At 39.6% G+C, this 23411-nt stretch overlaps 6 protein-coding genes across 7 annotated transcripts in view; 3 read left to right on the top strand and 3 right to left on the bottom strand.

Annotated features, from left to right (window-relative positions):
* The window catches only part of LOC109462414 (ribosome-releasing factor 2, mitochondrial-like), a 15759-nt gene extending 15026 nt beyond the window's left edge, over positions 1 to 733 (bottom strand). Inside the window, exon 1 of the mRNA XM_019758961.1 lies at positions 547 to 733. Coding sequence (XP_019614520.1) covers positions 547 to 582 — 36 coding nt within the window. The 5' untranslated portion in view covers positions 583 to 733. The remainder of the gene's footprint in view (positions 1 to 546) is intronic.
* Positions 734 to 738: 5 nt separating this feature from the next.
* LOC109462416 (HAUS augmin-like complex subunit 1) lies at positions 739 to 4979 on the top strand. Its single transcript, XM_019758964.1, has 7 exons — positions 739 to 782; positions 1529 to 1703; positions 2602 to 2734; positions 3312 to 3446; positions 3866 to 3989; positions 4556 to 4693; positions 4860 to 4979. Exons 1-7 carry the CDS (start codon positions 753 to 755, stop codon positions 4956 to 4958), a joined length of 834 nt encoding a protein of 277 aa, XP_019614523.1. The 5' UTR covers positions 739 to 752; the 3' UTR covers positions 4959 to 4979.
* A 564-nt stretch (positions 4980 to 5543) lies between these two features.
* LOC109462417 (uncharacterized protein C9orf85 homolog) lies at positions 5544 to 6860 on the bottom strand. Its single transcript, XM_019758965.1, has 2 exons — positions 6361 to 6860; positions 5544 to 6026 (listed from the first exon to the last, which is right to left on the bottom strand). The coding sequence occupies exons 1-2, from the start codon at positions 6629 to 6631 to the stop codon at positions 5614 to 5616; spliced, it is 684 nt and encodes a 227-aa protein (XP_019614524.1). The 5' UTR covers positions 6632 to 6860; the 3' UTR covers positions 5544 to 5613.
* Positions 6861 to 6941: 81 nt separating this feature from the next.
* LOC109462419 (COMM domain-containing protein 1-like) lies at positions 6942 to 9190 on the top strand. The gene is made up of 4 exons (XM_019758966.1): positions 6942 to 7141; positions 7673 to 7830; positions 8246 to 8375; positions 8934 to 9190. The coding sequence occupies exons 1-4, from the start codon at positions 6974 to 6976 to the stop codon at positions 9036 to 9038; spliced, it is 561 nt and encodes a 186-aa protein (XP_019614525.1). The 5' UTR covers positions 6942 to 6973; the 3' UTR covers positions 9039 to 9190.
* Positions 9191 to 12545: 3355 nt separating this feature from the next.
* LOC109462405 lies at positions 12546 to 15456 on the bottom strand. Its single transcript, XM_019758947.1, has 6 exons — positions 15020 to 15456; positions 14669 to 14776; positions 14471 to 14516; positions 14072 to 14265; positions 13371 to 13575; positions 12546 to 12753 (listed from the first exon to the last, which is right to left on the bottom strand). The coding sequence occupies exons 1-6, from the start codon at positions 15163 to 15165 to the stop codon at positions 12640 to 12642; spliced, it is 813 nt and encodes a 270-aa protein (XP_019614506.1). The 5' UTR covers positions 15166 to 15456; the 3' UTR covers positions 12546 to 12639.
* LOC109462403 (cingulin-like) overlaps positions 15454 to 23411 on the top strand; it is a 32012-nt gene continuing 24054 nt past the window's right edge. For both annotated transcript variants that reach the window (XM_019758945.1, XM_019758944.1), the window contains exons 1-12: positions 15454 to 15575; positions 16669 to 16797; positions 17233 to 17348; positions 17649 to 17838; positions 18157 to 18573; positions 19165 to 19308; positions 19870 to 19967; positions 20304 to 20396; positions 20534 to 20665; positions 21189 to 21281; positions 21588 to 21648; positions 22111 to 22235. In XM_019758945.1, the coding sequence (XP_019614504.1) occupies positions 16710 to 16797; positions 17233 to 17348; positions 17649 to 17838; positions 18157 to 18573; positions 19165 to 19308; positions 19870 to 19967; positions 20304 to 20396; positions 20534 to 20665; positions 21189 to 21281; positions 21588 to 21648; positions 22111 to 22235 (1557 nt within the window). In that variant the 5' untranslated portion in view covers positions 15454 to 15575; positions 16669 to 16709. The remainder of the gene's footprint in view (positions 15576 to 16668; positions 16798 to 17232; positions 17349 to 17648; positions 17839 to 18156; positions 18574 to 19164; positions 19309 to 19869; positions 19968 to 20303; positions 20397 to 20533; positions 20666 to 21188; positions 21282 to 21587; positions 21649 to 22110; positions 22236 to 23411) is intronic.

Below are 23411 nucleotides of genomic sequence, written 5' to 3'. Positions count from 1 at the left end.
CTGACCCTAGTCTTTTTTGTGTGGACCCCTGCAAGGGACATAAATTATTTGAGCTGATCGACCTCTTCTAGCTCCATGATCTGACATTGTACAATCAGTTTTCCAACATTGACATTGAAAAGAAAGTGTTCTTTATGCAAGCTTTACTTTGTTAAACTGTAGTTGGATCACTAGAGATCGCCAAAGTCGAAACAAAAGATAGGAAGAAAAAGGATAATCCCTACCTAACGACCCTAATTGTTTTCAGGACTGAAACAGGAAACACAACATTTTTTGTCCTAGCTAGGCCTAACGCAATTTGTTACATACCCCTGCACAGATGATGATTCCATCCCCCCTCCCCAAAAAAAGAAAACCAGAAAGATCTTAAGTTGCAGTCCTACAACATCTGATCCAAAAGCGTAATTGAGGAGAGGAATGTACGGTATTGAAAGCTCCTTGGTTTAATAGATGATTGAAGTCGACTCACTATCACATAAAATCGCCCCCCTCCCCCATAAGTTGTCGTCTGCAAAAATTTGCAAAACCAACTTATTCCGAACTCACCTTGCGGATACAGTCGATTCTAGCAACGCCTATCATATCTCTTACTGAGCTAGCTCGTTTGTGTCCATAAAAGTGTCAAATCTGAGACAAAAACAACGGATAATTTGCTTATCTTAGTAGATGTACACGCATGTTCCCAACAACGTCGTCTGCCCTTGCACTCTAACCCTTGACCTTTTGGCGCCAAATTTCAAGTCGGAACCAAGATGGCGTCTCTACAGGACAAACATCGGAAGGTCTGTTATATTTCACAGCGTTTAACCCTGAGAGAAGCGTAAATGTTGTCATTTTCTTCCGAAAGATCTTTCTGTGGTTTTGAAGGGCACGATGCCATCTTCGAAATTGAGATTTTTTGAGCATAATTATAATGGATCTAGCTGGTGACAAGTGTTGGTCAGTTTGGTCTTAGAGTCTTACATAATGATTTTTTTTTATACAATAACAAGACACAAGGTTCTCTTCATGATTTTCAGCATTGTTACTTAGGCATTCGATACATTTAAAATCATAAGTATGGAAAATGTAACGTGAGCACGAAAGTTCATCTGATTTGCTGCATTGACTGTCACTACCCGAGTTTGAAATGTGAAAGAAATAATGGTAAAAGTTTAAACAGTTTTTAGCATGATACTTCTTAAATTGTGAATTGTGCAGGTAAAATTTGTCTGGGGCAGACATTTTTAATGTTACCTGCACCAGTGCAGGTATGCAGAAAAAGTATCTCCAACCCTTTTATAGCAATATGATACTGTAAATCACAATTTTTTCACGTTACTTTTATACTAATTTGCGGTTTGCGTGGTCACTTTTGTACCGAGAACTTATCATTACGGTGAACAAATAATTTGCCGACTTTCTTTTTGCTGCACCTGCTGCTACCTAAACGTATAGTTCTCCGAATATGTCCATTTTTATGGACCACAAACTTTTGCTACTGCGAACGTAAAGTGATTTACAGTATGTAAGTTTCTGCTGTTCCCAGGTGCGACATTGGTTGGAGCAGATGTTTGGAGGAGAGACGGTGCCTCCATACGAGGTGAATGAGACCACCATCACCGTCCTGTATGACCTGGCCTGTAAGAACCAGGCCGTGGATAAGGACACCAAACTACTGTTAGAAGACCTGGGGCAGAAGGCTGATGAGTACAATGCAGAAGGTACCATTTAATTTGAAAGGAAAGGCACATCCTGTCAGAAGTGCAAAAATCTTATTGACAGGAACATCCTGTCAATAGTGGGAAATAAGTATTATTGACAAGAACATCCTGTCAAAAGTGCAAAAATCTTATTGACAGGAACATTCTGTCAATAGTGGGAAATAAGTATTATTGACAAGAACATCCTGTCAAAAGTGCAAAAATCTTATTGACAGGAACATCCTGTCAGTAGTGGGAAATAAGTATTATTGACAGGAAGCACTAGCCTCTACCAGGCTTTAGGAGGCGGCCGGAAAGAGTAAGAATTGGCCAATAGAGTAACATGCCATTGAAGTTGGTCCGCTAGAGAGTACAGTCTGCCGCACCCAATTTCTACTCATTCCAGCAACCTCCCGAAGCCTGGTAGAGGCTAAGTAAGTACAGGAATTAGTTTGAATCTGTCACATTTGCTAATAGGGGTTGGTCCAACACAATTTGTGCCTCCCCCAGACACAGATTTAAACATAGATGTGGCCAGCAGAACTTTTTGTTTCCATTTTTTGATGCACAAGTTATTTTTTTGGTTAGTTATGTTGTTTCACTTGCTCAACCACCGGCCACATTAAGTCCTACACTCCCTCTGGATGTTAAGTCGTGACTTTGTCCAGTAGTACTTAAGATAAAAAGAAGATAAGATAATAAACTTGTCAAGAGCAAAAAATATTTTTAAAAATTCATTGACAGACACAGTGCCTTATTGAAATTGTAATCTATGGTGTTGCATGCTTGATATACTTAATCTCCATTGATGTCTATTTGTTTTTACATCACGATCCCACAAAGAATCAATGTCCTCACTTCATGTATGGGTAAAATAAAAACGCAAAATGTATGTATATGTCTTTGCTTCTTTTCTCAGCGAGAAGACTGTCCAGAACCCTTCAGTCTGTAGGCTTGATGCCTGAGAGCCTGACTAAGACAGGGACTACAGCTCTGAGTACCCTGGTCAGCACAGCACAAACACTGGAGCTCAAAAACACAGCAACAACAAGGTATGACATGTTAGAACAGATGTCGACTTTGTTCTGGCAAACTTGTAAGGCCATGTTGATTTGATTATATGGATGACATCCTCTTGGAACCCCAAAATGTGTGTGTGAATGAAAATTTTAAAAATGTTGGGAAAAAAAGTTGCCTTCATTATGAAATCTACATAGTCATGAAGGTTGAACATATGACTAAACACAGAGCATGGTATAGTGAATAATAGACTCTTCATTTTCATCACATTTTCTTATTTTCCTTTGGAATCGATTTGGCATTCTACGACATTAGTATCGTTTTCCAATATTTTTTTGGCAATATACGGCATATATTTGCTCACTTTGCAGCTGCTTTGTATGATTTACCGTATAGTCAAAAACTTTGCTTTTGGAAACGGATGAAAATTCATGCACATGTGGATGTCATCCAACATGGCCTAATGGATGGTGGCAGGGATGTATGAATGTGTTTCTAATGTGCTTCCCATCTTCTGAACAGTTTACCCCTGTTCTCTTGTAATCAGAGCAGAACAGAGCACCTTGTTTTAATTCAAAGTTATAAACTGGTTTTTTCTGTCACCTCCAGCTATCTGTTGGCCATGAAAGACTTGTCACAGGAAGCGCTAGATGTGGAAGACTCTCGTAGGGAGGAGCAGCACCTCAGCAAGGAGCTTCTCAGGAAAACCACGACTGCCATGGCACATCTTAATGCTATTGAAAGGTGAGGAAAGACATGGAAGGGGCAGAGGAATGTTATGAAAAAAACAGATATAGCATGAAAATGGGGAAAGTGAGGAAGTGCAAATTAACATACTGATTTTTTTCATGGTACTTTTATGTTTGCGATTTTCGCAGTCACTTCAGCTGCAAGCTTATTACTGTGAACAAATAATTCACCAACTTTCTGTTATCTGCACCTGCTGCCACCACGAACATATAGTTCTGTGAACACCTGTCCTCCATTTTTATCAGACTGCGAACTTTTGAACATAAAGTAAATTACAGTTAAGGACTGCAAGAAAGCTTTGAAGAAGTTTTGTATTCAGTACATTGTCAATCCCGGCTGGTACGCTAGCATATGATAGTTAAACCCAAGTATGAGTGTATGCCATTGCTACCTTCTTTGTACGTACTCTACAGAGATGAAGAATCTTTGGAACAGAGGGAGAAGATGACTGGTCCAGACCTGGAGAAGAAGGCCCAGACTGCCGTCTTCTTACAGAGCAAGGCAGCAGAGTACAGGAACTCACTTCGACAACTCAGGGTGAGCTGCTATTACTAAGTGCTGTCAGTCTTCCCCACCCATGTGATGTCAACCTGCTCTGACAGACACAAACTCACATCTCAGCCACCCAAAAAATACTAGTACTTTGTTACCTTAAGTTCACTTCATTTCCTGTGTCTGACCTTTTGCCTCCTGTCATTCTGCCTGTCAATCTTCCCCCACCCACATGCTATCACCCTGCTCTGACAGACACACAGCCCAGCCACTCAAAACAATACTTCTGTACTGGGGAGTAACAACTACCAGTCCTGGAATTGATACATTTTTACAATTGGCCAGTGCAATGGCCAAGTGGGAAGAGTGCTCGCCTTGCATTCGATAGGCCACGAGTTCGATCCCTGGCTGAACCATACCAAAGACTTGGTATATACTACGTGTACTTTCTCTGCTTAGCACTCAGCACTATCAGTGGATTAGCCCCCTGCTGTAGTGATTGCACTGCTGTGCGGCCCAGGGCTACTGAAACGGAGATGGGTACTGCCCTATGCTTCACCTGATACGGAAAGGAACTTTTTAACAGATACATTTAACTTATTCCTATGCAGGGGCAGCTGGAAGCTTCAGGAGTTGACCCCACCTTGTACCACCATAAGTTAGTCAACCAGGCTGAGGAACTGGACAAGAAAAGGGAGAAAATAGCTGAACTCAGGGCACAACTGGACTCATACCACAGTCTACCACCAGTAAGTATTTGTGCATACTAGGAAACTCACCAGTGTTAGAAACCCTACTTTTGTATAACATAACTTGTGTATAATTGTATGATCCAATGTATGTACATGTATATTTCATTGTAAATGTTGACTCTGTATCATTTGCAATTTTGACAATCTCTCTTTTCTCTTACAGGATATTTCTCTGGCAAGGGTCAAAATAGAAGAGGCAAAGAGGGAATTGGCTGGTCTTGAGGAAGAGATCAACAGAAAACTGGAAATGATGACTTTGTGAGATACCCAAAATAACATGTAGGACTGACTACAATGTGATAGTGGCATTTCAATCTTATGTTGACACAGATATCATGTACATGTATATAGCTACCATGTATATAGCTATCATGTACATGTATATAGCTACTCTATAGCTACCATAAGGGAAACAAAAAGTATTGATGGAGTTTTCCCTGATTGACTTTTATTATCATCTGTGGTGGCTTTGTTTTACACATGATATGAAAAATATTCCTTAATGTAAAGTACATATCTACAAGAAGATAGACAGCAGAATAACAGATGTATATGACTTTGCTGGGCACATCACTAACCATATTATATTTCATCTGTAGAATCACTTTCTTGGAAATGAATTTCATGAATTCCAAACCATTTCCAGTGGGATTGAAGTATGCAAAATGGCAAAGGGTGAACAGAGGATTGTGAAGTTCTTCAAAGCTGATGCATTAAAATGGCTCTCTTTCATGAAAATGTTTCCTTATCATTTGACAACTTTGTTTAGTCTTTTTAGTGTAAATATCATTAAAAAATTCAAAGACTAACACAAGTGTTTAATAAGTGTTAAATATCAACAAAAGTTCAGAGTAACACAGACATTATAGATGGAGAAGACTGACATTCCTACAATATAAGCAATGTACTCTGCTCTTTCATATAGAAAGTTGGTCACATTTTTCTGCAGCATTGTCGATACCTGCTGCCATATCCTCCCTATGCCTCAAAGGGCCCTGCTGACTTCCCTCTCCTTCAGTCTTATCAGAACTTTTAGAGTCTTGAACATCTGGAGAAGCAACGTCTGAATTCTCATCAAGAACCTTTTCATCTTCTGAATCATTAGTACTGTCGTCTTCACTGTCTTCTGTGTTCCCCGCTGCTGGGGATTTTCCGCCCGTGTCGCCTCCCTTCTCGACGTAGCGCATGAAGGACCTGCGCTGTCTCTCGGACATGAACTTCAGCTCCTGCTGCAGCTCTGCGTCCCTGGCAGCCTCCTCGGCTGGCGTCAGGGTGGCCGGCGTCACCACCTCCTCACTGTTACTACACTTTGCACAGACACCGGCAGTCCCTGGACATGATCATACAACATCATCATCATCAAAGGATGGCAACCATGCATAGTACTGAGTGTTAGGAACACAGCAAGACTGAAACCATAATTGTTATAACTTCTAAATTCTGCCTTTAACCTCTGTGGTCCATGTCGGTGGTGGTCTTCCATCAACTTTTATGAAAGTGATGAAGGCTCTTTAAAATGGACAGATGTCCTACCTGACCTATACTCTACTCTACTCTACTGCACTCTACTCTACTCTACTCTACTCAAATGTCATCAGAGAGGGTATAATGATGGTAAGAGCAGGAAACTACCACCTACATGTAACGTTACTTGTTATACTTACTTGCACATGGCATACACATAATGGTGTAGGCCTGTTTGACAGTCTTCTGCTCACACTTGACACATTTCTTGGGCTGAGACAGCGGCTTGTACTTCTTGTACTTAATCTTCCAGTCGATGACGGATTTACAGTGACCGCACAGCCCTCCCACCACCATGGCGTTCAGCTTCTTGGTCTTCTGACTCTGGTCGTGCATGTTGTTTTTGAAAGCCTTTGTATTCTTGTGTTTTTGCGGGCGTGTACGCGCAACGTTTCCTCTCTGTGAGCTCATTTTGAAAACTTTACCCCTGTGACTTAAATCAGAGAATGGTAAGCCGAATGTGGGCTTTTAAAAATGGAAGAAGAAGGCACGAAAAAAATATTTCTTTCTACATGGAGGCAGCCATCTTGGTTTGGGAAATGCTACTTTGATATAGGTAAGACAGTCTACCCGATATCTTAGATAGAATTGTTACATTATCACATTCGCCTAAAGTGTGAATATAAGAGTTGATAGCACCCGTATCTAAAGACATTGAATGAAGATCTACAGTTTGCAAATTTCAGTACGTATAATGTTACAAAAATAATACAGCACCCCTTCGTTGAACATGGATCAGTCCTAAGCGTTAAGATGGCTGAGTCCAGCAAAAGTTTTCTCGGTCTGTTGAACGGGCTGGCTAGGCGGAGCTATTATGGGGATGAGAACATCACAGACGGCTTTCTGAAGGAAGAGTTGTATCCAGAGATGCCGGAGGGCGACTTTGAAGCGCTGTTGTCCAAATGCAATGGCTTGATAAAGGTAAAATGTAACGGTGAACTGGGCTGGGAGGGGGGCGTCGCATAGTGATTTGATGTAGGCCTAGCCGTGGCGACTCTTGATTCGGGCTTACATTGCATTACCCTCTGCAGAGGTGCATTGCCAATTATTTCACATTTCTGACATTAATGGTTGGTGCTTAAATAGGCCACAATGCAGTTTGTGGTGTCACCATTAACTACCAGAATGTAAACAAACATGGCTGACAGATGTGTTTCAAGCTTTAAAAGACAAGAGTAAGGCATTAATTTTTGCACCTACACTTTGTATTAGAATGTACATGTACACTTAGTTTAGTTACATTTTAAGAATGACCAGAAAATTCACTTTTTGTATTGTTCTTATGTTACATAATGCAGCTTTAACTTAATAGTTTTCTGTGCTCAAGTGCCTATGTACTATATTATATCATTGATAATTGTGGAATTAGTTGTGTAGTGTTACTAGTATTAGTTAGTAATTACTCTTAATTGTCTCATTAATTTGACACGAGTATAAAACTCTATCATTTAGAGCATGGTGTCAGCAGACATGGACTTCAAACAGTTGGAAGCATTCGCCACATCTCAGACCAAACGGAAGCAAGGTGGAATCACTGAAGAGGAGGCCCAGATGCTGACCAAGTTTTGGAAGACACACAAGTCGAAGATCCACCAGGTTGTTGTGAGCAGGTACATGTATATTCACACCTTTGTGCAGGTAAAATTTGGGCTGTGCAGGGTACATTTTGTACGTACGTAACCAGGATGGTACCCACACTAATTTAATGTCTACTTATTACCTGCACTGAACTAGTGCATTAGAAGCATTCTTTGCATTGCGTCAAGCAAATTGTCTAGCTAGCTATACTGGTAGTATAGTGCTGTGGAAACAACCTGTTGGCATATGGATTGGGCAGCTGTGTACTAGTACATGAATCTTTGTACCAACTTTGAAGTTGATAGATCTACATACACATAAATTTGTATAGGATGTACATTGTAATGTACTCATGTTGTTGACGTAAGTATCAAAAGTTGAAGCTTTTGTAGGCAATTGTTTTACTTGGCAAAGTTACTAGTATTACACATCATGGATCCCTTGCAGATGTGCGTGGAACAACAAGCTGAAGGATGTGAGCTGGAGGATTGACCTGAAGATGCAGGCCAAACATGTGGACCAGATCAACCAGCCCACAGCTATTGTAGAGCTGCAGGTGCAGAATGGGGAACAAAAGGTAAGAATAAACACACTCATTTTCACAACCTGTACAATGTGATGCAGTGAGTTCAGTTAGTTCACTTTCTTCAAACCTCAAAGCCAACCAATATTGAGAGATATCTGGCTATCGAATAGCTATGGGGCCGATGTCTGGATGGATTTTGGATGTCTTAGAAGCAGTATAGGTTGAAGTTTTGACTTGATGAGTACTGTAGTTCACTTTATGTTCACGGTAGCAAAAGTTCGTGATCTGAGAAAAATACATATATGTTCACGGAACTACATGTTCACGTTGGCGGCATGTGCAGCAAAAAGAAAGTTGGCAAATTATTATTTAACGGTTATGATAAGCTCGCAGTACAGAAGTGACCACGAAAACCGTGAACATAAAAGTACTATAAAAAAATCAGGAATTACAGTACCTCACTCTTTTTAATAAAGCATTTTCTATACATCAAACTACCTGTATTTCTACATGCAATGAAAGTTAATTTAATTGCCATAAGTTTAGACGTAGCTAAAGCCAGGGGTACAAAATGAGAAGGTTTAAAACTACTTTTGGTTTATCTTTCAGGAGTCTAATGTTGTCAGGTTTGAGATGGACGAAGAAAGGTTATCCAAGGTCGTCAAAGACATTGAGAAGATTGAAGAACAGATTAATGCCCACTGTCAAAAATAATGCACCAGAGATATTTCAAATGATGGACAAATAGGTCCTCTGTAATTTTGAACAGAATATATGGACAATCTTCCTATCATCAGAAACAAGTTTTGAAATTATTTACATGGTAAATGAACTTACTTGTAGTAATGAGGAAAGGATTGCTGTAATATATTAACATTATAACATTAATGATATTTCTTTCAGTTTGTACTGAAAGTTTGTAGATAATCTTTGCAAGAATCAAGACTTAATTTTAACACACATCTATGCCTACAACATAGAAATTTGACATTAATAATTTATATAGTATCTTAACATATTTTAGCATATGCACATTAAGTGGTTGTTAAACAAACTTTGTATCAGTTCTATAACAACAAGTGACTATGTGAACATAGCGATTTAAGGAAATCCAAATTTGTACACTAAGAAAAGAGAGATACAGGATACAGTAGTTTTGGGATGAGAATTTTTCTACAAAATGTACTAGCTAATCACCAGATATTTAAGTCTTGAATATAATCACCGAACATGTTATTTCTGTTGTAACCTGTATGATGCAATTACAAATGTCTAAACTGCAAATGCAAAACTAAGAAATATTGTCTACTTTTCCAAAGAATGGTAAGTTAACAACAACATAGATTTCCACCTTACTTTTGAATGAATGAATGAACTGTCTCAAACAAATACATTGAGTTCAAATGTTTTCTTTTCCAACACCACAACAGACTGCGATTGATTATTTTTACATTACATACATCTGTAAGCATGTGCTGATATTATATTTAAGTGATAAACAATTCGACAAATTTTAACCTCACATACCTGCTTCTATAAGTTATTATAGCTTTTTGCACCAAACTTGTATTGGATACTACATGGCAGGCAGGAAGGAAGGTAAACTTGAAAATCAGGGCTTGAAATACTTGCAGGTAAAATTGGGGCTGTGCAGGTATTTCTGATGCCTTCCTGCACCGAACGTGCACTGATCCATGTACATGTACTAGGTTTATATATTCATGTAGGTGTATGGATTTTGTATTTGCTGTATTGACTGTTACCACCTACATGTATGAAGCATAAGAGAAATAATGGTAATAGTACAGTATTTGAGTTCTGAGTGTTGCAGGTAAAATGTGTCTGGTGCAGGTAATTTTCAATGTTACCCACACCAGTGCAGGTATGTTGAAAAAAGGATTTCAAGCCCTGATTATATGTTACTCCTCTGTGTATAAGTTCATGAATCTCTGGAAGACTTCAGGCCCTCGCTGGCGCATGGTGGCCAGGATACCGAGCGGGTCCGGGTTGATGATGCAAGTTGGAGACTCAACAACATCTGCTGAAGATGGAGAGGAAACTAGTGGAGTTTTCTGACCAGGTTGCACAGAATGAGGAAAATGGTGCAGTCCTTGAGAGACGGTCAAGCGAGCTTCTGCAGTGAAGTATTTAATACACAGTTGGGTTTGTAAATAACAAAGCAAAACATGTCCACGTTTTCCCTGAAGACAGATACACAAGGAAACTGTTACTTAAAGGTAAAACTTTTGTTCCAACACAAAAGGGGAAATCTCACCTAGAGCTTTCAACCAGTCACTATAGTCTTCCTCAGTAGACTGACCCAGTGAGACTTGTCACATGGCTTCTCCGAAGTGTGATGTCAACACTGGGTCAGTCTGCTGAGGAAGACCAGAGAGGCTGGTCGAAAGGTCCAGGTGAAATTTCCCCTTTTGTGTTTTCTTTAAACATGTAACAACCAACACAGAGGAACTTTCATGATAGTAAATTACTCATTGACAAGCAACTGGATAGGTGTTTCACAGTTCACTACTTGAAATGTCTGACAGTTAAAAGTTTGAGTAATATTTTCCTTGTGTAGCTCATTATCTGGATGTCTAACCTACATCGACGTAAACCTGAAGAATTTCATATTACATTGAATTCTTTGATAAGTACCAGTATTCCCTACACACATACCCTAATTGTCTTTGAAGTGATGGTTGTTGTAGATTTAACTAAAATAAATTTTTTGTGAAGCATGTCAATGTCTTACCTGAGGAATCCTGCTGGTAGTAGGTGTGTTGCGGCTCTGTAACTTGTATTGTCTCAGTCCAGTATGATGCCTTTGGTGAATAATAAGTGCCAGTAATGAACGTCTGCATGTTTATAGCTAGGTGCCTGCTAACAGTTTACCAAAACATGAACATAACGGTTTTACCATAAATAAGGACAATATATAACTAGAGGTCGGAGATCTCATGTCTTCGTCAGAGGTACATCGTTAGAAAAATTAACATGCGTATTCTTCACTCTTTTTAATAATCAATTTGGTCTAAAGAACAAAAGAATCTCTGTACTATTTTTATGGTACAGAACACCCTGAAACGGTTTGCCGCAGATTATACAGATGCGTCGTCACCCCCCCCCCCTACGTTATTTGAGTTTGGACTGTTACTGGAAAAAAAAACGTTCAAGAAATTCTTACTGTGTTGCAAGTGTCACGACAGCGCCGCAAAATATAAGAGAAGATGTTATAAAGGAAAGAATCAGAACAGGGTGACTACTGCTGTTTTGTTAATTTGTCTTTATGACAAATAGAAGACTTGTTTCTTGTGTTCTTTGTGTCCTAACATTTGTACTTCTACAGTTAGTATATTCCAAATCTAGGCATCTCGTTTTTCGGCCCTTCGTGTTTTTATTGCGCGCTTGCCTTAAATTTAAGGTAATTAGATTTAAGGTCTCCAGTGGACGTCATCCATAGCAATTACTTGGTGTGGCCGTAGAAAATAACCTGACATATGTCCAACCTATCCTCCCCCTGCTTAAGTTATAGTACAATCCCTCAATGTAACGTCATTTGATCGCATCCCTGGGGTTCCCCGGCTATATCCAGCCGTCGGCTGTCTCCAAGCAGATGTAGGTGGGGGATTTCTAAACACAAAAGGTCCTATTACGGGGACATAACGACCTCCACGACTCTCATCTTTGAACTCAATCTCGGAGACCACCACAGTAACATGCCTATCAAATTTCATTAACTTCCATCCACACATACAAAAGTTATCCTGCTCACAAGAAAAATTAACAAAATGCCCCCTGTAGTCACAACGAAACCCCCCACGAAGCTCAGTAACGAACTTAACCTTGGTCCCGACAATAGTAAGCACCACACCAAGAATTATAATCAACATTTTACAAATACTTGAGTTATCTTGCTAACAAGCCACAAACACAAAAGGTGCACTAACATGACGCACGGACCCCCCACGAAGCCGAAACTTGTACTTGACTTCGGCCTCAACAGCGGTAATCTGCCTGCCAAAAATCATGGACGTCGAATCATGCCTTCCAGAGTTATATCGCAAAATCCGCAGTTCCCCACACTCCGGCGAGACAATTTCATAGTCCTTCTGACGAAGACAATGATGGTGCTAATGACTTCTGTGCCGATGCTAGATCTATAAAATTATTGATTACACTTTTCATTACATTATACCGAGGAAGACACATGAACAAATGCAGCAATACCAGCACTAGTAGTGTTACAATGATGTGATCCTCAGAACAGTCCATATTTTTCTGGAGTGTTGTCTACAGCAATTACACTCTATCAATATCAGCTAGTAACCAAACCATGAACCTGATCAAAGCAGGGATTCGCAGCACTGCCACCATCCAGATCTGTGCTGTACTGCAGGAAGTTGGGCTCTGCTGGAGACATTGTTGGAACCTGGATGATGCAAAGAGTGCCAATGACAGGTATATTGTACTACTAGTAAGTTTGATTATACCATTCCACTTTTAAAGTCATCCAATGCAATTTCAATTTTCTGGTCATTCTTTTAATGTAGTAAGTTGAATCAATCCCATCCTTAGCATACTGATATCTGTGAGGCAAAAATGTTGCTAACGGAAAACTGTTGCTTATTTTGTATTATAGGCTGGTTCTAGATATTTATGGGCGATACCCAAAAAATAAAGAGATGCATAGCTTGTTCTGGGGCTATCTCAAATGCTTGTATAAAATGACATCATGATGAAAATGTACTTAGAAATTGCAGTAAGTGTCAATATCAGACATATTTTGTCATACTGGATATTTTCTGTTTTGCTGCCCTGAAATTGCATTGAATGCCTTATAATTTTTAGATTTAACAAGTATGATTCCCATAAAAATGTATTGAACTAGAGATGTCAGATGCTCAAGTGCATTTACATGTACAGTCTTCACTTTGTCTGCCAATGATGTTCCTTAATAATATCATTCACAGTGCAAGAAAGACTGGAAGAATTCATGGTATAAAGGTTCAGATTATTCTTTGAAACATATTATAAAGATATCAATACCTGCTGTACACCAGGAGTCCTGCAGTGGCCAGGGATATTCCACACAGAGAGTGGTGACTTAGGACCTCTGTACCTCTGCATATCTCTCGTAGACTTGACACTGTATGCAGACGGTTGAAAATTCTCTTCCTCTTGAACTGAGTTGTCACTATCTCTTTTGGTCCTTACCCTTAGGTCAGTGGCATTTGTTGATGCCAGTCTGAAACTGAAACAGGACCGGGTAGGTATACCAGTAAAAGTGCATGTATGCATGGGTATAGTGATAACATTGTTTTACAAAACACATATCCCACAAGTGGAATTCTCAAAAAAGTTGGAAAATAGACCTTTAAAGGCGAGGCATCCAATGCAATTTTGGGGTGACAAAACTGGAAATATTCTGAATAAGGCCATCTGTACCAATTGACACATGCATTAGTAGATTTGCGTCAGTATATCATACTTTGGGTGTTTAAAACAACACGGGAACAAGCCCCAAGATGACTACTTTATTTTCTGGGTAGTTCCCCCCAAAATCAGCCCAGCACCCTTACCAGTAACTGCTTTTCGTCACAATTTTCAGCATTTTTTGCTCAAGAAATGTTAATATAGTTGGGATAGAGTTTGAACTTAGTATGTAGATAAGTGAGTAGAATATTAACTTTGAAAAATCTGTTTTCCTAAAAACTGCATTGGGCACCATTAAGTGATATTGCACCCACCAGTCAAAATCTGTCCGCTTCTTTTTCAGTTGGGCAACATGGTGCTGCACATGGTTGTCATCTCTCCTCTTCCTCTTCCTGTCTCTACCTGATGATCGTAACTTGCTGGGGTGAGGCAAGTCCTTTCTATCCAACCAGTATCTCACTTTCGAGGACCCAGAGGAGGCCTCCCTGTTTACTCTTTGACTTGACTTCTGTATTGTACATGGGGTCATTTCAGTGTGTTTTGTTTTGCAAAATTGTGACAAACAGCTTCCAGTGTGGATGTATTGCAGTTTTATTCTTACGAAGTGATAAGTTGCAATGATGCAATTTTAAACTGTTACTGTAGACTCCAGCTAGATAAAGTGCCATCCCAACTAAATTGAGACTGCATGGAAGAATCAAGGGAAAACTTACCACTCCAAGTAGATCATCAAGTGTTGAAGAATTGTCAAAGAAAGACCTGTTTTAGCAAAATTAAAAGTATGTGTTAATAATGAGTTAACCATTCAATGTTAGCCATTGCAGGTTTTGTAAGGCCTATTTGTGTTTATTGAATGAAGTCATTCAATGGACAATAATATCACAAAATATAGGTAACGTTAAACCACTGACGATGACTCATCATATCCAATGGCATCCCAGTCAAATGTCTCACGACTTGGGTCGACCTCAGTATTCTCTTCCTCCTCCTTTCTGTATCGCTTGACAGTCTTTGACACCCTGAAAAGAGACAAATGCAATTGGATCATGCACAACATTAACTGTTAACAGTTATATGATTTTATCGTAAGAAAAATGCTATTGTTTTAAAATTTGCATGTCATATAATCACCTTCACCTTCACCTTAGTTGTCCCTTCCCAATTCTTAGGAGTCAACAATAATTCCTAGGACCATATTTTGCATCAGGATGTTCACAACTTGATTAACTTAACACAATTGATAACCAAGGAAACAACTTTACCTTGCAAATGGGAGTGAATAGACGCCTTTTGGTCTTTTTGGTCTCCTTTCTAATTCAATCTCGCCAGGACCGTCAGTCAAATTTGAAAGTTCGTCAGCCTGGAAACTATTTTCGTCGGATGTTTTGCTGTTTTTACTCGGCAGCATAATTGCTTATAAGTTTCCACTTTTCGTATTTATGGCCAGGTGTCTTCCAGCGCTATTTAGAGTTCGTCATTTGTGGAAAAGCACCCTTCATCCATAGCTTGCAAAAAGAAGAAAAGCCTCAAATAAAGTCACAGCCATAGCGTAGGACCTGACGTTGTGTACCGCGGCGTAAAATACTCAAGTCGTTTTGCAAAAAAATCAAGAAGTTATCCTCTATTAAAGATGAAAAGGAAGGTTTCCTCAGAAGCAGACGACAAAAACATTCGTCTGTCGTCTGCAACTTTCGTATTCGGGCGCCATTTTGGTGACGTCACATTGACGTCATCGCATTAATTGCTTGGAGACAAAAAAGCTACCAAAATGGCGGAAGGGAAAAGTTGGTGCTGAAGTTCGCGACTAAAACGTCAAACGTGAGTGCTTCCCTGTCAGATCACGAACTTGACGTGTTTATATTGGACATTAATATAGTGTTTAGGAATCGTTAGGGTAGTGGAATGTGATTTGAAGAGTTAATTTTTATGTACGGCGCCGAAAATGGCCTTGGTGCTAGAAAAAAAGTATGAGGCTGAGGGAAGATACACCCACTGTCTATAAATTATGAGTTGGCGTTGTTGGTTGTGTTGGAAACCATGCCCGCAAGGCAAATAAGTCTGGTTATTCATAGGCTCACAGGTAAAATCAAGTTGAACATGCTTCAGTTCTTGATCGTGCCACAATTTTCACGCAACGATTTGTACCAGACTAGTAACAGGAAATCAAGATAATCAAATTTGTCCCGTTTGAGAATGTAGTAGCAACTAGCGTCAACATGGCCGCCATACTAGTATATAAGACATAATATCCACTAGTAACACCTAGCTTTGGTGCACATTGAAGCAGTTATTATAGCCCTGATGAAGATGACAGACGGTCATCGAAACGTAGAGAGTTGTTGTGAATAAACAACTTTAATATTCAATCATTCTCCAACTTGAGGAAATTATATAATTTAGTAGAGTTGTCTCGGAAATAGACATGAGCTATTGGATAGATAGAAGAGGCAAAAAGTACTAGTATATTGAGCTTGTTCACCTAATTTTCATTGACTTAATTGGGCATTTTGTATCATTTTAGCACCAAAAATTGTAATATTTTATTTATTGAAATACTCGTGTGATTGTAATTAACTTCCACTTCTCAACATATTTGTGCAATCATCTCACATTTCTGACATTCATGGTTGGTGCTAAAAACAGCCCACACGAGGCACACTCAATTTTAGGTGCCACCAAAAAATACCAGAATGTAAACAAACATGGCTGACACTATGACAGCTATGTTTAAATGCAAGTTCATCATATTTTGGCACCTACACTTCCTGAATGGCACTGATTTGCATTGAACAATGTAGTAGGTTTTATAAAGAAATGATTGGAATATTTACTTTTTGTTTGTCTTAATGTTACATAATGCAGCTTTAATTACAAAACTGTTAATAATTTCAAGCCCTATTGTTTTGTAAAGAGGCTCCTGCTGGTCAGGTGTGGTTATCAGACTTGGTAGCGATGGCCACCGTACAGAAACCTCGTCCAGCTAAGAAACGCACACAGGTGGAGCCAGCAGCAGAGGACAGCCCTCCTCCTGCTGAACAAGGTATACATACCAGTATTGTCAGCTGTAAAATGTCTTTTATACAATCATGTAGTTCAGGCCATCATTAGGCCATGGTAATTTGATTATATGGTAGCCTGGTTACCAGCAATTTTAACTCCCAGGTCTATATCCTCTCCGCAAACTATGTCATCCACATAATGAAATTAATAATATTATGGCTTTACTGTTCTTTCATCAGAACTGACCAAAAGACCACTCAGGGGGGCCGTTAAAATCTAGTTAATGTGTACAGGTGATCTCTATAGACAGTGGTGGCAGGTGCAGAGAAAAGAAAGTCAGCGAATTATTTGTTCACAATTATGATATTAAAGTTTGCAGTACAGAAGTAACCACAAAAATTATGAATATGTAAGAACCACGAAAAAATTGTGACAGTTACTGTAACTTTTCATTGACTTGTCTCTCGTGCTGTAGGTGCCTGGGAAGATGAGAAGGAGAAGACAGACACAGTCTCCCAGGGAAGTCTGATATCTGTCAAGGCTGCTGAAAATGGCAACATGGCCGACACAGTCGGTGGGGGAGATGGCAAGGTGGGCGACATATTCCTCCTGTTTGTAGGAACGTCAGTGCAGGGGAGAAAAAAACACACATGCAGAACCACTTTGAATACTGAGGTTGAAAACAGACATACATTCAGCCTATAGTATGTTGATATCTGTGAGGCAAAATGTAATGCCACTGACAGAAAACTACTTCTAGCTTGTTTAAATGTCAATAACAGATAGATTTCCTCATCCATAATATTTTTTGTTTCACTGCCCTGAAATTGTATTGGATGGCAATGTACCAATAAAGAATCATGACATTTCATCCATCCTTTCTACATGCAGGAGGAAGGAAGACCCACAAGTCCTGCAGGAAAGTCCCAGTCCTCCAGACCTGGCACTCCCTCTAATGACTTGGACGGAGAGAAGAGAGGAGGGAAGAAAAGGAAGAAGACCAATGCTGTAGAGCCCACCGACAGGCCTGTGTCAGCAACGCCCTCTAGTGGGGATGCCGCAAAAGACAAGGACCATAAAGGTACAATAAATCAAAACGTAAACTGTGATGTATACACCATTGTATAATATCCAGCTGATACAGGGCCATGTTGAGTTGATTATATGGATGATCCTCTGGTAACCCCAAAAGTGATGTAAGCGTGTGAAAAAAAAAGTGCGGCAAAACAAGTTTTATGAAATCTACATGGTCACAGAGTATGGTATGGTGAATAATAGAGTCTTCAGTTTTATTTCTTCACAATTTCCTCTTTTCCTTTTCTCATTCTATGCATTAAGTAGTATCATTTTCCAATTTCTTTGCAATTTACGTAATCTCAAACTCAAAACTCTTCAACAGAAGCGTGGGATGAGAGCAGCATGACGTCAAGTATGGCCGACATGGCTGAAACCAAAGCCAGGACAAAAAAACCAGCCTCAGAGGTAGACCCAGACCTTCCCGGTACCACACCAGCCCAGAACGGAGAGACAGACATCCCCGGTAGCGTGTCGGACCTTAAGACGACCACAGAAGGACGGGGGACGCCCACTCCCAAGATGACAGAGATAGATATGTCTGATGACGAAGATACGGGACAGAAGAACAAGCGTAAGGCTGGGAAAGAGAGGCAGGGCAGCGCTGCATCCACTAAGTCTGCTACACAGGAGACTGGTCAGCTGAAGAGGCCATCCACTGCACCGATGTCCAGGCCTTCCACCTCAGACTCAGCCCAGATGAAACGTCCCAAGACAGCAGGGTCAACCCGGCCATCAACAGGTCAGTCCTATTCAAATGAAAGCTCATCTGTGTTGGTAAAATCCATATATATGTAATATAGTTGTGGTGTTCAAGCTTTGTTCCAACACAAGAAAGGAACTCACCATAAATTTTCGGTCAATCTCGCCAACCTTTGTCAGATGTGTGATCCACTAGCTCTCCGTTTTATCAAGCCAATGTATTGATAGATGAATAAACTGTAACAACTAGGAAGGCAAGGAGCTTTCTTCTATCATTTGAACCAAAATATGACTCCATTTTGGAGTTAATTAAGAACCTGAATCATTTTTTTTTTTGCAAATCAGAAAAAATGAATTTGAGAAGTAACTAATTAAATTGGTGTGGCCTTAGTGTTGTTCTGTAGATTTTATATTAAGAGATGCACATTGTGGTTATTGAATAGATGAATAGATATTAAAGATGAAAAGGGTGAAGTAGCAGTGTCCATCTTATCATGTCCCATCTATCATGTGTTTGGTACTAGATAGATGCCAATAAAACCTTGTAAGTTGCATAAAAGGAGTGCCTGACAAAAATGTAGCATAAACATATAGGTGAAAAAATATGCATGTCATTTTTTGTTCCACATAGCTGGCACCAGACGCAGTCCCGGAGAGGGCACCCACGGTGGCAGTGTTCCCAGCATGCAGTCTGTCATCAGTGTGGAGGAGGCAGGGGCGGACGGTCGCGTGGACAGGACGGGCGGCAAACGGCCGCAGTCAGCTGTCTCTACTGGTCAGGATACTTAATATACATATATATGATGATTTTTAAAGGAAGCCAATGCAATTTCAGATAAAGTCAATTTCTGAACATTGTTTTAACGTTAGTACAAAACATGTACTAAATTTGAATCAGTCCTATTCCATAGCATCATGTGACTACTGTATGTGAGGCAAAAGTTCATTGTTGCTGGCAGGAAACCATTGCTTAAAGGCACCCAATGCAATTTCAGGGAGGCAAAACTGGATTTTCAAAGTCAATTTTCTATTCATTCTTGTAATGCTAGTAAGCTGAATAAGGCAAAAATGCAATGTCGCTGACGGAAAACTGCTTGTTTTGTACCGTAGGCTGGCTCTAGCTATTTATACATGTAGGTAGCACCAAAAAGCAATATAAAAATATGCTTCTCGTAGCTTGTTATTGGGCTATTTCAAATGCTTCAAGTATGAAATGATGATGAAAAGATGCTAAGAAATGGCAGTCAATATCAGACAGATTTTCTTATCCTGACCAGAATATCTTTTGTTTTGCAAAGTTTAGTTATCTTATTTACTATAATTTTTGTTTGTGTAGACACCAGAGCATCCACACCACTGCTGTCCCCTCCCGAGGTGAAAGGTGAACAGCAGGCATATGTTCCTTATGTATATGCAAAGGAGAGCATCGCGAAGGTAAGCAATGATATAATTATATTTATACTATTGATAGCACTGGTATGAGTGGGCCTGGAAACCTCTATGTTTCAGCTTTGCTGTGAAATGGATCAGTACTTCCGGCCTCACTGTTGAAAAAGTTAATCATCATAAAAATAGTTAAAAATAGAAAAAGTACTTAGATGTCAAATCTACAAATATATCATTGAAAGATTGCTGAAGTCCACCTCAGGAATACTTAGCCTTTGATTTATACCAAACACCTGAGGAATTTGAGACTTTGAAACTCAAAAAACACACCCTGAACATATCAACGATATCCTATGTCTTAACTGATTGTTTTTGTTACATAAGGTGATGGATGACATGAAAAGGATGAAGGGCAACCACATCAAGATTGTCGGACAAATTGAAGAAAACTACAGGACGATCGAGAATGAGACACAGGTACAGGAAACCAACTTTATTTACATGTATTAGATTGAAACATTGTGTTGGTGGTGAACAATGGTAAAGAACATTGATTTTCAATTTTAAGAGTCTTATTTTGAGCGTTAATTGTGCTGCTTTGCCTTTCCTTACAGAGCCAGTTCAACATCTTTGTTCTGGGGCTGAGGTCACAGTATGGAGACAAGGTGAAAACCTTCCGACAGGTCATCGAGGCTCACAGGGCAGAGCTGCAGAGGAAAGAGCAGTACTGGGACGAGAGTCTAACTGTAAGTTTTGCAAGCTTCTATTGTAACAAACAGCTACACTTGATGGTCTTTTCCTAGTCTAGCTTGTTTCAGTGGTTAAGAAACTCAGTGAATATAGTTTCATCAGGTTGGTAAGTCAACAAATAACGAGGCTCTTTTTACACAACCAAGTGTTTTATTCGGCTGACGTTTTGGAGACTGTCACCTTCCTCAGGGCAAGTCTGATGGGTTCACATTGTACAGCACAGGTATGGCTGCTAAAGACGTGTTCCCAATTGGAGACTATTTAGTAATAAATATTATGTACAATGGTTACAGGGAACGGTGGAAAGAATTATTAACAATGCGATCCCAAATGTACAGGAGTGTGATATTTACAAATTGAATTGTTGTCAAGTAAACAAGCGGATAACGCTTTGTACTTTTCGGACTGCATTTTTACTTGGCAACAATGTTAAATTTTGGTTAAAAAACTGTTTACCATGTATGGTCTTATATTTGATGTTTATCACTTCACGTATATCCTGAAACTGTGTCGCCCTAGAGCCTGAGCCAGAGAAACAAACAACTTCTGAAGGAGAAGAGAACCCTGCTTATCCAGAATAAAGTGGAGTTTGAAAGGCTGGAGACGGAAAAGGTATAGGTCTAACCTGGTTCTATTTATAAGTGTTTAGTATGTACAATCAAACTTGCCCAAGCGACCACCTCTATAAGCTGACCATCTGAGTGTCCATAATAACCGCTTTTTCTCAGTCCCAATTCCCCCCCCCCTCAAAGACGTAATCATTAAGCTACCGGTACTTGCTTAAGCCAACCACTTGTCCAACGTAAAATCTTGAATCTTTGAAATTATGTGGTATGAATTGGAGTTGCTTATTTGTTGTAGTCATTCTAAAGTAACTACAGTCAGATTTATTGATGTTTTATAATTTGATTCTTACAGAAAGCTGCAGTTGCTGAGCTGACAAAATCTGTCGATCACGAGCACAAAGAATTTCTACAAGGTACAAAATGTAGTAACAATTTCTTTTCATAATTTGTATTATACATATTGCAGTCATATCCTTTTAATACCGTAATGTGTCCTACATGTATATTTTTGTTTTTCAAATTTTTTGATCTGACATCTGAATTTCAAACCCTCTGAATTTCTGAAACGTCATTGAATCATGCATGTTACTATATTGTTAGAACCAATTTTTATTCAGTAAATTGAGGGAGATATATGTCCACAAGCAAACATGAGACGGGTCCTTGAGACAGTTCCGATGCATTGTTAAACTTTATTTGTTGGACCATTTATATCTATAGCCAAAATCTAGAAAAAAAACTTAAAAAAAAAGAACAAGAAAATCCCTACCTACTGACTATACTTTTTTCAGGATGAAAACAGGAAGCACAACATTGATTTTCCTATTAGAGGCTTTATTTAAAAAGTGATGTTTGGAAATTTCTTCATTCAACAGAGAAGAAACTTCATGAAGAAGACAAGGCGTCGTATCTGGAGGAGCTAGATTTCCTTCGCAAGAGTGTCAAGTCCATGGAGGAGAAACATCGCGAGCAGGTCACAACAATGGAGGAGGAGACCAAGGTGGGCATTCTGTTTCTCCTTCTGTTCAGTCATCAGCTTAAGGTGGTATGGAAGGGTGGCTGAGGACTTTGGGGACATCCTAAAAATACTACTTAGGATTACCTATGGTCATTGATTTTTTTTTTGTGTAAGTACCTTAGTGCAAGATGATGATTTATGCAAATTTTGATGACGTAATCATGACGTCATCTCGAGTTATGAGCCACGCCCCCTTTTTAGAAAAATCAATTTTTCTGGCCAGCGCTTTGGTTTTTATTCACCATATTTTGTTGAAAGGCACACACTAGTAATAGAAACAAACGTATGCGAGCATTTTTTAATATCTCAAAGTGTTGATTTTTTATGAATTTTTTTTCATAAATGTCAACAGTGCCATGTGCCAGCACCCCTCCCCAACATATAAAGCGGCGCAGTGTGTCGGCCTCGCATACGATTTTAATTTATAAGCTTATCTTTCAAAAAATACCACCTTTTTGTTCCTTTCCATGAACATTCTTTCCACAGTTTCATTCTTAAAATGCTGTATATGTCGTAGGGGTTACATAATGTCCATTTTGAAGCCCGAAAGAGCCGAAATTGCCAATTTTTTGTTGCCATTCCAAGGGCGCCCATCCCTCCCACTGAAAAATGGGTCATTGACCTTTCAGCACGCTGTATTTAGCTTACTGAGGCGCTATTTAAAAAAACAGGCCGTGGGTAAGGTCCAGTAAAAAGAACAGCCAAAAGAACGCTAAGATTTCGCGCGAGGAGGGGTCACGTGACTCACTCAAAATGGCGGATGGCGTGTCTTGTTTGCGAGCGGAGAAGCTGTGCGCTTTGCGGCAGCATTTGGGCCGGTAGACGATCTTTTTCACGGCCATATCCTACGTAGATTTGCAGATGGAGGTTTATGGACTATTCTGAGACCTTATTGGAGAAAATCTGCCGGGGTATTCTGGAGTTACGGACTTGTTTTTTAGGCCTACCCCCAGAGGAGATTGATGATCAGCAAGATCACAACACTGAAAAGTTATCGCGCGATACCGGAGTAGATAGCCCTGGAAAAAAGCTTGCCCGGACGTGGTATGAGATTATGAGCGAATATAATTTTGTTGATTATGTGAAGTTACGTTGCACGTTGTCCTAGATTTTAAAAAAAATTACTAGTAGTTCTTATCATGTCGCGTGCAGTGCACA

This window comes from Branchiostoma belcheri, unplaced genomic scaffold (assembly GCF_001625305.1).
Source record: "Branchiostoma belcheri isolate BF01 breed outbred unplaced genomic scaffold, Haploidv18h27 scaffold116, whole genome shotgun sequence".
NCBI lineage: Eukaryota > Metazoa > Chordata > Leptocardii > Amphioxiformes > Branchiostomatidae > Branchiostoma > Branchiostoma belcheri.
The sequence above is the reverse complement of the archived record's forward strand: the minus strand, read 5'-3'. Positions and strand labels throughout refer to the sequence as shown.

Bases quoted from the DNA above. Each gene is read 5' to 3' on its own strand.
- LOC109462416 (XM_019758964.1), top strand. From the start codon at position 753: ATGGCGTCTCTACAGGACAAACATCGGAAG. The intron at 783-1,528 runs GTCTGTTATATT...TGCTGTTCCCAG, and splicing joins TACAGGACAAACATCGGAAG to GTGCGACATTGGTTGGAGCA. The intron at 4,694-4,859 runs GTAAGTATTTGT...TTTCTCTTACAG, and splicing joins CATACCACAGTCTACCACCA to GATATTTCTCTGGCAAGGGT.
- LOC109462417 (XM_019758965.1), bottom strand. From the start codon at position 6,631: ATGAGCTCACAGAGAGGAAACGTTGCGCGTACACGCCCGCAAAAACAC. The intron at 6,027-6,360 runs GTAAGTATAACA...GATCATGTCCAG, and splicing joins TATGTGTATGCCATGTGCAA to GGACTGCCGGTGTCTGTGCA.
- LOC109462419 (XM_019758966.1), top strand. From the start codon at position 6,974: ATGGCTGAGTCCAGCAAAAGTTTTCTCGGTCTGTTGAACGGGCTGGCT. The intron at 7,142-7,672 runs GTAAAATGTAAC...TCTATCATTTAG, and splicing joins AATGCAATGGCTTGATAAAG to AGCATGGTGTCAGCAGACAT. The intron at 7,831-8,245 runs GTACATGTATAT...GATCCCTTGCAG, and splicing joins CACCAGGTTGTTGTGAGCAG to ATGTGCGTGGAACAACAAGC.
- LOC109462405 (XM_019758947.1), bottom strand. From the start codon at position 15,165: ATGCTGCCGAGTAAAAACAGCAAAACATCCGACGAAAATAGTTTCCAG. The intron at 14,517-14,668 runs GTCAGTGGTTTA...TTGCTAAAACAG, and splicing joins ATTGGATATGATGAGTCATC to GTCTTTCTTTGACAATTCTT. The intron at 13,576-14,071 runs GTGGGTGCAATA...GTCCTGTTTCAG, and splicing joins AAGCGGACAGATTTTGACTG to TTTCAGACTGGCATCAACAA.